General features: G+C 46.4%; 1 protein-coding gene across 3 annotated transcripts in view; it reads left to right on the top strand.

Moving 5' to 3' along the window:
* Positions 1 to 15,724, top strand: part of NTAN1 (N-terminal asparagine amidase) — a 1,046,973-nt gene that overhangs the window by 921,024 nt on the left and 110,225 nt on the right. For all 3 annotated transcript variants that reach the window (XM_073591178.1, XM_073591177.1, XM_073591176.1), the window contains one exon: positions 2,938 to 3,035. In XM_073591178.1, coding sequence (XP_073447279.1) covers positions 2,938 to 3,035 — 98 coding nt within the window. The remainder of the gene's footprint in view (positions 1 to 2,937; positions 3,036 to 15,724) is intronic.

The following is a 15,724-nucleotide window of genomic DNA, read 5'->3' as shown; positions in this document are numbered from 1 at the left end:
CACCCTCCGAACACATGCAGAGGTTGCCTGTGTATAGTTTAGCTGGCTGCTAATCGATTTATAGCAACCTCCTCTAACACACACTTCTATCTCTGGGCCTCAGAGAGCTTGTCAAAAGTTCTCAGACTGATAACAGACGAATGTAGCAGGACAAAGCTATGAGACACAGTGTTATAAAGAGAGATAACAAAGAACTACAGATATATGTGCCCAGCTCAACTTTCATGAATCGGGTTTCAATCCACTTTGAACAAAGAATAAAAAAAAACAAAAATCGCTACTTTCTTGTACCAGAAACGGGACCTCCTTGTTGCCAAATAGGTCTGAAGCATTTGGTCATTGAAATTCACCCCCCCATTTAAAGATTATATTCTTGGACGCATGTTGACTTTTGAATGGTGAACCTCAACTGTGGTGTCATGGATGGTGGACATCATGTATACATTCCTGCTTTTCTTCTACCTCGGGGCCAGCACTTCATTGCTTCTCAAAGTTGCTTTTTCCCCCCTTCACATTTTTTTGTTCACTATAGATTGTGGGAAGCCCTTCCAGTTCTTTCTGGAGGTTCCGCAGGCCACGGTTTTTGCAAGGTGTAGTTGTTTGAAAAGGGGCAGACTGGTATAATAGTTATCCCGATATATGTGATAATCTTTGTGCAGCAGTGGGTATGCCAGGTCCCATACAATTTTTCCGGTTGTGCCCATGTAGACCGGGCACTCAGGGGCTGGAGCTGGGAATCCGGTCCTTCATATATGCAGAAAGCATACAGATATCCTGTGGCTCTTTCACATAGCTTGTAAAATTTGACCCTGTATTTGGCCTTTTTGCTAGGAATATATTGTTTCCTAGCCAGCCTGTAAAGTGTACCAGGGACTCATCCACACATCTATTCTGATCAGGGACATAGAGTTCTGCAAATCTTTGGGAAAATGTTTTATGAGTGAGCAAATTTTACATAATTTGTCATAACTTGGATGATTTCAGGGAGCACACTGGGTGTTGTCACTGAAGTGAAGGAAGCACATAATCATCTCATATTGGGACCTAGACATTACGGCAGAATAAATGGGTTGGTGGACCAGTAGGCATGTCCTTTTTTTTTTTTTGTAAGCCTCATATTAAGGGGGAGGTCCATAAACAATTTGAACTCCTCCAAAGTCAGATCTCTCCCTTCAAACGGATGGGCATAGGATGATTGGGTGTTGTTTGCAATATACTTTTTGAACTCCTCCAAAGTCAGATCTATCCCTTCAAACGGATGGGCATAGGATGATTGGGGTTGTTTGCATATAGATTGGTCTGGTCCACAATAAATTGCAGCAAAGTGTCTGGCAAAAATAAATTTAAAAAATCTATTTCAGATAAATTTTGGGTATTGCCCTGCACACTTTGCTGTACGGTGAAAGGGGAAATGCTTGCTGATCCTGAGTTGGAAGGCAGCCATTTTGGGATGGCAAGAGCATCTGGGAGGTATGTAGTGGCCCTGACTCTTGGGGGATGTGACACTCCAGTGCTGGTAGTTGGGGATTTAAAATTCCTGTGGTACTTGGGGGTGATACAGCAGCGCTGGTGCTGATCCTGGGATCTATCGCTGGCAGCAGCGCTGGTACTGGGCCTGGGCATTTGATCCTGGGGTCTATCGCTGGTGGCAGCACTGGTACTGGGCCTGGGCTTTTGATCCTGGGGTCTGTTGCTGGCGGCTGCCTGGTTTCCAGAGCGCCCTTTTTGGAGGGACCCATTCCTCGAATTCAGTCGCCAATCCACTGCTTTCAATCGGTTCAAATTCTGAATAGGATTCGGAATCGAAATTGGAATCTGATGAGACCTCCTCACTGCTCTCATCAGTCATGGAAAAGATCTAAAACGCCTCCTCACTGCTGTAAACTTTTTTGGACATGCTGCTGATGGTGACTGTGTGACGGGTACTTTGGTGATGGGCTGTGCGATGGGTAAGCTGCTAAATTTGGCCATGGCTTCTAGAAGTCAGTGACATGTAGCCACAAAGAGACAGTCTGTGCTAGAAAAATAAGTGAAAATTATGTTAATATGAAATGAACTTTCTTTCTATGAAGTGTAATAATTGTCAGTGGCATTAGGGGTGCATGGGCGTTGCCCCCCCACCCTGATCTACATACAGGGACACCGGGTGCATTGATTCCAATGGGGGGGTGTTTTTGAAGCGCGTGATTAGAGCCAGAGGCTCTAATCAGTTTTAAAAAAGGATGGCCAGTTGTGTAGCAATAACAAATGAATATTCGTTATCACCGCACTGATCCTCCTCCCGGCCACCATCACCCGATTGGCTGATCAGGCAATCCTATTGGACGCCTAGGAAGAGAAGAGACGCACTGCGTCTCTATGAGAGGACACAGGATCCACTGCCTGGGACACAGCTTGCCGCCCGTCACCTGCTGCCTGACCCGCAGCCTATCACTAAGATGGGGTAAGTGCCGGGCAGACAGCGGGCGGGCAGGGGGTGCCGTTAAGTGCCACTGGCCCGGGGGGGGGGGGACTGGTGCTGGAAAAGTGCCGTGCTGCTGGCCACGTGGGGAGGGTTTGATTGATTGCCACCCCCTCCAAAAATAAAAACCACGAGCTGCCACTGATAATTAGTATAACAGGCCCAATAGCTGAATATGGAAAAAAGGGGGAATTTGGGACTTTAAATGAAGCACATATGTAGTGTGCCTCCATCCCTGGTTCGGGGAAATAAAGAAAGAAATTGGGACTTTAAATGAGGCTATTGACATTGTGGGGGTATAAAAGCAGCAGGTTCTCTGCTATAAGTGAAATTTGCACGCATGATTCATCCTGACACAAAATGTGTAAACTCTAAAAGATGTAATGCACATTTCAAATATTTTTAAATGTGAATTTCAAAACTAAAACATTCTGTTCCAAACTTGCTTTTTACCTATTTTTTAATTTTCTCTTTAGCAGTACATGTTAAAACAGGAGAGATTTTCAAGGCAAAATTCCCAGACCACCAACCAGATGAAGATTTGAGATTAGCGTACATCCTGGCAGGAGGAAATGTAAGAATGATGATCCTGAAATGTTGTGATGATTACAAAATATATGTAACATTATTGAAATGATTGAACAAAGGTACATATTACATTTTTATTCAGTAGCAAGCAGTGGCGGCTGGTGCTCCAAATTTTTGGGGGGACGCAAACAAACTGAAAAATTAAACTGTTAGTAATGCAGGACTTTAACCGCCTCCCGACCGCCGGCCGTCAATTGACGGCCAGGCGGCGCGGCTTTCGTTGCGGGAGGGCGTCATATGACGTCCTCCCATTTAAACAGGGAATGCGCGCGATCGTGCGCGCGCATCCCTGTTCCTTCGGTGGCGGCGTGTCACGGAGACACCGCTCGCCACCGTGGGGGGTGAACAGCCATTGGACATGGCTGTTTACCACGTGATCGGCCGTGATGAAGTCACGGCCGATCACAGATAGGTCCACCCCATTGTGCACGGCGCACGCGCGCAATCGCGAGCGCGCTGCGCGTGCACGTCGGTGACGGAGTGTTCCCGGGAACACTACTCGTCACCGACGCCGGTAAACAGCCATTGGCTGGCTGTTTACCCACGTGATCAGCTGTGATCCATTCACAGCCGATCATAAATGTAAACACAGAGCGGTAACTAGCTGTTACCAGCTCTTCTCTCCTCACACACCGTTTCCAGTGTGAGGAGAGAAGAGCCAGAAGCAGTGAGTTACCGATCTGTGTTCTGTAGTGTCTGCACCAACACCACACCTGTCCCATCGCCCCCCCCAATTGTCATCTGTCACCCAACAGTCACCAGTGTCACCCAATAAAGTGCACCTGTCACATAAGGGACTGCCGTCAGTGACCGTCAGCGGTGCTCCTGTCACCCGTCACAAATCAGTGACCATCAGCGGTGCACCTGTCACCCGTCAGCCATCACCCGTCACCCATCAGTGACCGCCAGCCGTCACCCGTCACCCATCAGTGACCGCCAGCCGTCACCCGTCACCCATCAGTGACCGCTAGCCGTCACCCATCAGTGACCACCAGCCATCACCTGTCACCCATCAGTGACCGCCAGCGGTGCTCCTGTCACCCGTCACAAGTCCGTGACCATCAGCGGTGCACCTGTCACCCATCACCCGTCACCCATCAGTGACCGCCAGCCGTCACCCGTCACCCATCAGTGACCGCCAGCCGTCACCCATCAGTGACCGCCAGCCGTCACCCATCACCCATCAGTGACTGCCAGCGGTGCTCCTGTCACCCGTCACAAATCAGTGACCATCAGCGGTGCACCTGTCACCCGTCAGCCATCACCCGTCACCCATCAGTGACCGCCAGCCGTCACCCATCAGTGACCGCCAGCCGTCACCCATCAGTGACCGCCAGCCGTCACCCATCAGTGACCGCCAGCCATCACCCGTCACCCATCAGTGACCGCCAGCCATCACCCGTTACCCATCACCTGTCACCCATCAGTGACCGTCAGCCATCACCGATCACCTGTCACCTTTTAGTGACCGTCACCCATCACCAGAAAGTGTCCGTGGCCTGTCACCCATCAGTGACCATCGCCTGTCACACCGTCATCACCGATCAGTGAACGTCAGCTGCCACCTATCGCACAGCCCATCAGTGACCGTCACCTGCCACCTGTCACACCACGTCATGTCCAAAAGAGTATACAGCAGTGAGGAGGCATTCCAGATCCTCTCCATGACCGATGAGAGCAACGGGGAGTTCTCATCAGATTCCAATTTGGATTCTGATTCAAGTTCAGCATTTGAACCAAATAGTGAATCGACAAATGATTCGGAGGAAGAATGGGTCCCTCCCAAAAGGGCACGGCACTCTGGAAACCAGGATTATATTCCCAGGCCCAGTACCAGCGCTGCCACCACCAATAGGCCCCAGGAACAAATTCCCAGGCCCAGTACCAGCGCTGCCGCCAGCGTTAGGCCCCGGGAACAAATGCCCAGTACCAGCGCTGCCACCACCAATAGGCCCCAGGAACAAATTCCCAGGCCCAGTACCAGCGCTGCCACCAGCGTTAGGCCCTGGGAACAATTGCCCAGTACCAGCGCTGCCGCCGGCGATAGGCCCCAGGAACAAATGCCCAGACCCAGTACCAGTCCTGCCACATCACGCCTGAGTACCAGCACAGGAAATTCCAGTCCAACTACTGGAGTGTCACACCCCCCAAGAGCCAGGGCCTCTACATACATGCCAGATGGTCTTGCCAACCCAATATGGCTGCCTTCCAACTCGGCATCGCCAATTATTCCCCCGTTCACAGCACTGCCAGGTGTGCAGACCAACACCCAAAATTTCTCAGAGATTGATTTCTTTCATATGTTTTTGCCCGATACTATGCTGCAATTTATTGCAGACCAGACAAATTTGTATGCCCAGCAATATATTGCCAACAACCCCCAATCATCCTATGCCCGTCCTTTTGAGTGGAGAGATCTGAATTTGGAGGAGTTCAAAATGTTTATGGGCCTCACCCTAAACATGGGGATTACAAAAAAAAATGAAGGACATGCCTATTGGTCCACCCACCCCATCCACAATATGCCCATTTATTCTGCCCTAATGTCCAGGTCCCGATACAAGATGATAATGCGCTTTCTTCACTTCAGCGACAACACCCAGTGCCCTCCCCACAATCATCCAAATTACGACAAGTTATACAAGATTCGCCCACTGATAAATTTCTTTTCTCAACAATTTGCAGAACTCTATGTCCCCGATCAGAAAATTTGCGTCGATGAGTCCCTGGTACCCTTTTCAGGCCGGCTAGGAATAAAGCAGTATATTCCTAGCAAAAGGGCCAGATACGGAGTAAAGTTATACAAGCTATGTGAGAGAGCCACGGGATATTTGTATGCATTCCGCATATATGAAGGAAAAGATTCCCAGCTCCAGCCCCCTGAGTGCCCGGCCTACATGGGCACAACTGGAAAGATTGTATGGGACCTGGCATACCCACTTCTAAACAAAGGATATCACATTTACGTTGACAACTTTTACACCAGCCTGCCCCTTTTCAAACACTTATACATTGCAAAAACCCTGGCCTGTGGAACCTCCAGAAAAAATAGAAAGGGCTTCCCACAATCTTTAGTGAACAAAAAGCTGCGAAGGGGGGAAAGAGCATAATTGAGATGCAACGAAGTGCTGGCCTTGAGGTGGAAGGATAAGAGGGACGTGCACATGATGTCCACCATCCATGAAGACACTGCAATTGTGGTACAAAGAAGACAAGGTCCCATTGAAAAGCCAACATGTGTCCAAGATTATAATCTCTACATGGGGGGTAGATTTTAACGATCAAATGATTCAGCCCTATTTGTCAATCAGGAGGTCCCGATTCTGGTATAAGAAGGTAGCAATTTATCTCATCCATTTTGCCATTTACAATTCCTACGTAGTCTACACCAAATCCATTGAAAGCCCCGCCCCCTTCCTAAAATTCATAGAAGAAGTTGTCACGTCCCTCATCTATCACCAAAGACCCCCCAAGAAGACCTTCGCTCTGAGGCTGTTTGCCGACTCCATGAGCGCCACTTCCTCTTCAGCATTCCACCACCAGAAGCAGGCCGAAGACGGCAAAAAAAATGTCGCGTGTGCACCAAAAGAGGATTTAGAAGAGATACCAGCTACCATTGTCCCCAGTGTCCCTCCCAACCTGGCCTTTGCATTGGTGAATGCTTCCAAATTTATCACACATCCATAAACTATTAGCCCATATTTTTAACCATTTCCCCATTTTCATCATCTGTGCTGACCATTTTCCATTCTTTCCCAAATAACCATGCCACTGCCTTCCATGTGAACTGACCCTGGCCTGTTTTTTGACTATGCCTCTGCCTACCGTTTGGACTGCTTTCATGTGAACTGACCCTGGCCTGTTTTGTGACTATGCCTCTGCCTACCGTTTGGACTGCCTCCACGTGAACTGACCCTGGCCTATTTTATCAACTACTCTACTGCCTACCGCTTGGACTGCTTACATGTGAACCGACCCTGGCCTGTTTTATGGACTATGCTTTTGCCTACCGCTTGGACTGATCTGTTGCCCTGCTACTGTAGTACACAGGGGTCTCACATATGTGAGGGGCTCCAGAATTGTTTTTCCGGTTGGAGAAAACAATTATTTTTGTTTTCTCCGGGTTTCGGAATTAGGGTCTGGAGTCCAGAGGCTTCATAGAGATTTGGGTGGGTCGAAGCCTCTACCCCTGTGCCCCTGTGCACAGGTCTTACCTGATTGTGGCCCTCAGCCTGCTGCTGACTTACTGCCACCATGCCCATGCCTGTCGTGGTACAATAATGAGTGTCTGCAGTTAACAGTGTACCAGGACCAATATTATGGCTGTGCTGGCTGTCTCTGCCTGGACAATTTCTATGGACTGTGCTGTGCTGACTATAGACAATATTCCTGCCTGCTGCCTGGATAGTTAATATTGCTGTCGCTAAGCACCTCCCTGCCTGCTGCCTGGACCAGTGCTCTCCTCTGTGGATACTACTAAAAGCACAGGTAATGCTTTTTTTTTACCCTTTCTGCAATAGAATTTATTTTGGATTGTAATTCTTGGTATGTGCATGCTATGTGTTAGAAATATGAAGGGTTTTCAAAAATGATAGGTTGCCAGGAAATTATATATGTCATTTATGCTCCTAGAACGCCTGATGGTGCTACTTTGATGTTGGGCCTCTGTATGTGGCCAGGCTGTGTAAAAGTCTCACACATGTGGTATCGCCATACTCAGGAGGAGTAGCAGAATGTATTTTGGGGTGTCATCTTTGCTACGTACATGCTATGTGTTGGAAATATCTGATAAATGGACAACTTTGTGTAAAAAAAAAATGCGTTTTCATTTTTTTCCACATTTTCCAAAAACTTTTGGAAAAAAATGAACCGTTCAAAAGACTCATTATGCCTCATAGATTATACGTTGGGGTGTTTGCTTTCCAAAATGGGGTCATTTTGGGTGCAATTCCATTGTCCTGATGCTCCAGGGCCTTCAAAAATGCAATAGGTGGTTGAGAAATGAGATGTGTCATTTATGCTCGTAGATCGCCTGATGGTGCTACTTCAATGTTGGGCCTTTGTATGTGGCCATGCTGTGTAAAAGTCTCACACATGTGGTATCGCTATACTCAGGAGGAGTAGCAGAATGTATTTTGGGTTGTCATCTTTGCTACGTACATGCTATGTGTTGGAAATATCTGATAAATAGACAACTTTGTGTAAAAAAAAATGTGTTTTCATTTTTTTCCACATTTTCCAAAAACTTCTGGAAAAAAAAGAACCATTCAAAAGACTCATTATGCCTCATAGATTATACGTTGGGGTGTTTGCTTTCCAAAATGGGGTCATTTTGGGGGCAATTCCATTGTCCTGGTGCTTCAGGGCCTTCAAAAATGCAATAGGTGGTTGAGAAATGAGATGTGTCATTTATGCTCGTAGATCGCCTGATGGTGCTACTTCAATGTTGGGCCTTTGTATGTGGCCACGCTGTGTAAAAGTCTCACACATGTGGTATCGCTATACTCAGGAGGAGTAGCAGAATGTTTTTTGGGGTGTCATCTTTGCTACGTACATGCTATGTGTTGGAAATATCTGATAAATGGACAACTTTGTGTAAAAAAAAAATGCGTTTTCATTTTTTCCCACATTTTCCAAAAACTTCTGGAAAAAAATGAACCGTTCAAAAGACTCATTATGCCTCATAGATTATACGTTGGGGTGTTTGCTTTCCAAAATGGGGTCATTTTGGGGGCAATTCCATTGTCCTGGTGCTCCAGGGCCTTCAAAAATGCAATAGGTGGTTGAGAAATGAGATGTGTCATTTATGCTCGTAGATCGCCTGATGGTGCTACTTCAATGTTGGGCCTTTGTATGTGGCCACGCTGTGTAAAAGTCTCACACATGTGGTATCGCTATACTCAGGAGGAGTAGCAGAATGTATTTTGGGGTGTCATCTTTGCTACGTACATGCTATGTGTTGGAAATATCTGATAAATGGACAACTTTGTGTAAAAAAAAAATGCGTTTTCATTTTTTTCCACATTTTCCAAAAACTTCTGGAAAAAAATGAACCGTTCAAAAGACTCATTATGCCTCATAGATTATATGTTGGGGTGTTTGCTTTCCAAAATGGGGTCATTTTGGGAGCAATTACATTGTCCTGGTGCTCCAGGGCCTTCAAAAGTGTAAATGGTGGTTGAGAAATGAGATGTGTCATTTAGGCTCGTAGAACGCATGAAGATGCTACTTCAATGTTCGGCCTTTGTATGTGGCCAGGCTGTGTAAAAGTCTCACACATGTGGTATCGCCATACTCAGGAAGAGTAGCAGAATGTATTTTGGGGTGTAATTTGTTGTATGCATATGCTCTGAGAGAGAAATAACCTGTTAATATGACAATTTTGTAAAAAAAAAAAAAATCTTCATTTTGCAAAGAATTGTGGGAAAAAATTACAACTTAAAAAAAATCACCATGCTACTTACTTAATACCTTGGAATGTCTACTTTCTAAAAAGGGGTCATTTAGGGGGTATTTGTACTTTTCTGACTTGTTAGTGTACCAAGAAATGAGATAGACCATCACTACATCTGTGTGATCAGATGTGATCAATTTTCAGTGATTGGCACCATAGTTTGTAGACTCTATAACTTTCACAAAGATCAAATAATTTACACTAATTTGGGTTATTTTTACCAAAGCTATGTAGCAGTATAAATTTTGGCCACAATTTATGAAGAAAAATTACTAATTTGCAAAATTTTATGACAGAAACAAAGAAAAAGGCATTTTTTTCACAAAATTTACGGTCTTTTTTATTTATAGCACAAAAAATAAAAAACCCACTAGTGATTAAATACCACCAAAAGAAAGCTCTATTTGTGTGAAAAAAAGGACGCAAATTTCATATGGGTACAGTGTTGCACGACTGAGTAATTGTCATTCAAAGTGTGAGAGCGCTGAAAGCTGAAAATTGGTCTGGGCAGGAAGGGGGTGTAAGTGCACTGTATTGAGGTGGTTAAATAGCCATTTATCAGGTGATTATGTATCATTACTGCTAGATAAAACGGTGCCCATCATATGCAGCCTCACTGTGCTCATCAATTGCAGCCTCACTGTGCCCATCAAAATGCAGCCTCGCTGTGCCCATCAAAATGCAGCCTCACTGTGCCCATCAATTGCAGCCTCACTGTGCCTATCAATTGCAGCTTCACTGTGCCCATCAATTGCAGCCTCACTATGTACATTGTGATGGGATTCACTTTGGGTGGGGGGCTTGTGGAACCCAGCTTACCTTGGAGAGCTCTGGAAACTCAGTGTCCAGCTCCCCTGGCCCCTCCTGTGTGTAAATCGCCCTGTGTCCATTAGGGGCACAGGATGACCAAAAACCCCAGTCTGATCTGTGCTAGTTGGACTCGCTGTGCAGCCCACACTGGAATGTTGTATACAGTGGGGCAAAAAAGTATTTAGTCAGCCACCAATTGTGCAAGTTCTCCCACTTAAAAAGATGAGAGAGGCCTGTAATTGTCATCATAGGTATACCTCAACTATGAAAGACAAAATGTGGAAACAAATCCAGACAATCACATTGTCTGATTTTGAAAGAATTTATTTGCAAATTATGTTGGAAAATAAGTATATGGTCAATTTCAAAAGTTCATCTCAATATTTTGTTATATATCCTTTGTTGGCAATGACAGAGGTCAAACGTTTTCTGTAAGTCGTCACAAGGTTGTCACACACTGTTGCTGGTATGTTGGCCCATTCCTCCATACAGATCTCCTCTAGAGCAGTGATGTTTTGGGGCTGTCGCTGGGCAACACGGACTTTCAACTCCCTCCAAAGGTTGAGATCTGGAGACTGGCTAGGCAACTCCAGGACCTTGAAATGCTTCTTACGAAGCCACTCCTTTGTTGCCCGGGCGGTGTGTTTGGGATCATTGTCATGCTGAAAGACCCAGCCACGTTTCATCTTCAATGCCCTTGCTGATGGGAGGAGGTTTGCACTCAAAATCTCACGATACATGGCCCCATTCATTCTTTCCTGTACACGGATTAGTCGTCCTGTTCCCTTTGCAGAGAAACAGCCCCAAAGCATGTTGCCACCCCCATGCTTCACAGTAGGTATGGTGTTCTTTGGTTGCAACTCAGCATTCTCTCTCCTCCAAACACGACGAGTTGTGTTTCTACCAAACAGTTCTACTTTGGTTTCATCTGACCATATGACATTCTCCCAATCCTCTTCTGGATCATCCAAATGCTCTCTAGCAAACCTCAGACGGGCCCGGACATGTACTGGCTTAAGCAGGGGGACATGTCTGGCACTGCAGGATCTGAGTCCCTGGCGGCGTAGTGTGTTACTGATGGTAGCCTTTATTACGTTTGTCCCAGCTCTCTGCAGGTCATTCACTAGGTCCCCCCTTGTGGTTCTGGGATTTTTGCTCACTGTTCTTGTGATCATTTTGACCCCACGGGGTGAGATCTTGCGTGGAGCCCCAGATCGAGGGAGATTATCAGTGGTCTTGTATGTCTTCCATTTTTTAATTATTGCTCCCACAGTTGATTTCTTCACACCAAGCTGCTTGCCTATTGCAGATTCAGTCTTCCCAGCCTGGTGCAGGTTGACAATTTTGTTTCTGGTGTCCTTCGACAGCTCTTTGGTCTTCACCGTAGTGGAGTTTGGAGTGTGACTGTTTGAGGTTGTGGACAGGTGTCTTTTATACTGATAACAAGTTCAAACAGGTGCCATTAATACAGGTAATGAGTGGAGGACAGAGGAGCCTCTTAAAGAAGAAGATACAGGTCTGTGAGAGCCAGGAATCTTGCTTGTTTGTAGGTGACCAAATATGTATACCTGCATTTGAATAAACAGTTTGATGTTTTTCACTCTACATTGGGTTATGGGTGAGCTAAGGGAACTTGGGTAGTGCTGGTTCTAGACAAAGGAAGCATTTACAGCGGACATAGTGTTGTTCAGGACGGGGGGTCCATCACAATTGATTGGCAGCAGTGGGATTGTGCTTCCTTGCTGTGAACACATCCAAACCACCACCTGGATCCAAGGTCTGGATAGCAGAAGAGGAGAGGTACAGATACCAGCCGCCATGGAAGAGGAGGTTGCAAGAGATGCGGATACAGCACAGGGGACCAGTATCAGTGCAGGTCCTGCTGGGATGGTATGATTCTGTCCGCCTACAACTCTGGAAGAAAGCGCTAGCTCTCGAGCAGCACCACCAAGGAAAAAGTCTCCTCTCCGTCAATGTAAGGTACTGGTTGCAGTTTGAAGTGCAAATGCTGTTATTGGGAGAACAACCGAACCAGGAGTGAACAGCCAAGTTAAGCAAGCTGATCTGGGCAGAGATGCGGTTGGACGTAGCCCAAGTGTGCCCATGGACAGCGGATGACAGCCCCACGGAAGGCTTTGACTACGGTTGCCTGGGACTGTTGTACTGGAGGTTGTCCAAGGTCCCTGACTTTGGGAGTGATTTGGAGTGGCATTTGGAGGGAAACAATGGAGCACAGATAGCGAATACTGAATGTCTCAGAAGTGCTCTGGGCATAGGAAGATTTGGAGTTTCTGGCCATTCAGGAATGGGAGCTGGAGATCGCCTACAGACAGCTGCTAGACTCAGCAGCAGGATGGGGCTCCTTTTGCCTGGGACTATGCAGAAGTACCAGCTGACAGCTCTGAAATCCTGGCTGAAGAGTCAGCAATGTGGCATAGCAACAGTGTGCTTTGCCCACCTTCCCCCGCAGCTATGGACGCGGAGGTCTTATGGCGGATGCAGCAAGTGATGACTGACCTTAACAAACCTGTTTATTCACAAGACGAGGCACAAGACGAGGTTGGATAGAGGAATGTGCCTGTCCAGCAGCATGCCAGAGAATCAGCAGTGGAAACTTCAGAGACTGCCATCCCCAAAACTGAAGTGCTGACAACAGGGCAGAGCTCTACTAACCTCTGCCCAGCACCGATAGCATCTTCTGGGTTCCACGGACAGGAGATGGTGAACCTCTATCCCCAGACACCAGTTGTAGAGACAGGGGATTTGATAGACTTTTTTGCTGAGGAAGAACAATCTGGTGAGCCTCCAGCAGAACAGCTGGCATCAGGGCCAGACATCACTGACCTCTGCCCAGCACCAGTAACCTTTTCTTCGTTCTACGGACAGGAGATGGTGAACCTCTATCCCCAGACACCAGTTATAGAGATTGGGGATTTAATAGACTGTTCTGCTGAGAAAGAACAACCTGGTGAGCGTCCAGCAGAAGAGCTGGTATCAGTGCCAAACTTCACTGAGCTCTGCCCAGCACCAACAGCAGCATCTGTGGAGTTCCAGGAGACTCCTCCAGCTGAAGTGCTGGACACCAGAGGGTCCAAGACCTCTGCCCCACACCTGCGGCAGTTCAAGGGGCCCATGGTGAGAAGCTGATTGTCACTCCCCAACAGTTAGCCAGAGTGGATGATGTGGGGTCCTCAGCTGAAATGCTAACAGGGCAGAATGCTACTGGCCTCACAGCAACCCAGCAGAAGGGCTGGCAACAGGGCAGAGTGCTGCTAGCCTCTGCCCTCAACTAACAGAAGAATGAGTTCCTGTGAAAGTGGATGGGACTTCAGTCTCCACTGACGCAACCCTAGAAAATGGTGTGGCACTGAGACAGCACTGAGCAAGCACTGGGGAATCTTCCTCTACCAAAAGTGGATGGGACTTCAGTCTCCACTTGTATACCCTGGGGATGCTGGGCAGTCAGCCCAGATCCCCAAAAGTTTTCAGCTTTGCTTTGAGGAAGCAGGGGGATAGAAATTAAACTAAAACTAAACTGAGTTGATTGCGGTGGTTGCCAGAGGAGGAGGGGTATTGGATATGTGGCTTGCAGTTGGAAAATGGCGGACCAGGATTAGGGGAAATGTCACCTGAGACTAGGAGGAGGAAAGTGAGGAAGGCAAGATGGGAGTGGGATGTGCATGAGCACACGTGTCTAGTGGCCCTGGTGTTTATGTCAGCATGTGGGTGCAGAAAATGCAGGAAATGATGGGTGCAGTAGTATGGAAAACACTTTGAGTGAAACACAAAAAACACAGAACGCTGGATAGGGACACAAACGATTTGACAAGAAACATTTTTAAAGCGTGGGTTGTAATTTATAGACATGAGAAATGGGAATATAATTCCCTACTAATTACACTCTCTGGGACAATTTTTTTCCAGGTAAAGGGACACATTTTGGAGCATTGATAGAAAAGACACAATTAAAAGATATATTAAGTAAAGGAAAAATAAGGACTTTTCAGGAATTAAAAAACAAAAGTGAGTTAATAAAGATAAATGAATGGAGGTACTTACAGCTGAGACACTTTGTAACAACATTGCCACAGCCAATTAGAGGAGATCCTGAATCCAATAGAACGATTATGTAGTGTACAGACAACACTGAAACGTGGAATATCCTGGATATATATAAGATACTCACGGACCTAGAGGGTCAGAGAAGACCTCTATTTATTGGAAAATGGGAAGGGGAATTGGGTGCACTGATGAATGAGCAACAGTTGGCCGAAAGTGATGGTAGGGGTACACGAATACGCAACATAAAAACGATAGAAATTAATTATTAGTGCTTAGCGATTTGGTATCTAATACCTGAGAAAGTTCAACGATTTCAACAGGACAAATCCCCACTATGTTGGAGAAGATGTAATGAGATAGGTAATATGGCCCACATATGGTTGGAATGTACAAAAATAAAGGAGTTTTGGCAAGACATACAATACTATATAAAGGAAATCACGGTGAAGGAAATTTTAAATGATTATTATTATTATTATTATTAATATTATACAGGATTTATATAGCGCCAACAGTTTGCGCAGCGCTTTACAACATGGGGCAGACAGTACACTTACAATACAAATCAATACAGGAGGGATCAGAGGGCCCTGCTCGTTAGAGCTTACAATCTAGAAGGGAGGGTCAAGTGGAGACAAAAGGTAATAACTGTGGGGGATGAGCTGATGGGAAAAAAAAAGTACAGTTGTTAGGTGTGGGTAGGATAGGCTTCTCTGAAGAGAAGGGTTTTCAGGGATCTTCTGAAAGCTAATAAAGTAGGAGATAAGCGGACAGATTGGGGTAAGGAGTTCCATAGGATTGGAGAGGCTTTGGTAAAGGCCTGGAGGCGAGCATGGGAGGAGGTGACAAGGGAGCTAGAGAGCAGGAGGTCTTGAGAGGAACGAAGAGAGCGAGTAGATTGGTATTTAGAGACTAAGCAAGTGATGTAGCTGGGGGCGAAATTGTGGATGGCTTTGTACGTAGTTGTTAGAATTTTGAATTTAATTCTTTGGCCGAGCGGAAGCCAGTGGAGGGATTGACATAAAGGAGTGGCAGACACAGAGCGACTGGTAAGGTGGATGAGTCTGGCAGCGGCATTCATAATGGTTTGAAGAGGTGATAGACTATGTAGAGGTAAGCCAATGAGAAGGGAGTTGCAGTAGTCAAGGCGAGAGATGACCAGCGAGTGAATTAAGAGCTTTGTTGTGTCATTGGTTAGAAAGGGGCGTATTTTGGAGATGTTGCGGAGGTTGAGGCGGCAGGATTTGGACAGTGATTGGATGTGTTGCTTGAAGGAGATTTCAGAGTCTAGGACTACACCTAGAACCTTGGCATGTGGGGATGGGCTTATAGTTGTGCCATCGATTTTG

The sequence above is a fragment of the Aquarana catesbeiana genome, linkage group LG06 (assembly GCF_042186555.1).
Source record: "Aquarana catesbeiana isolate 2022-GZ linkage group LG06, ASM4218655v1, whole genome shotgun sequence".
NCBI lineage: Eukaryota > Metazoa > Chordata > Amphibia > Anura > Ranidae > Aquarana > Aquarana catesbeiana.
This window is presented reverse-complemented; position numbering and strand designations above follow the sequence as displayed.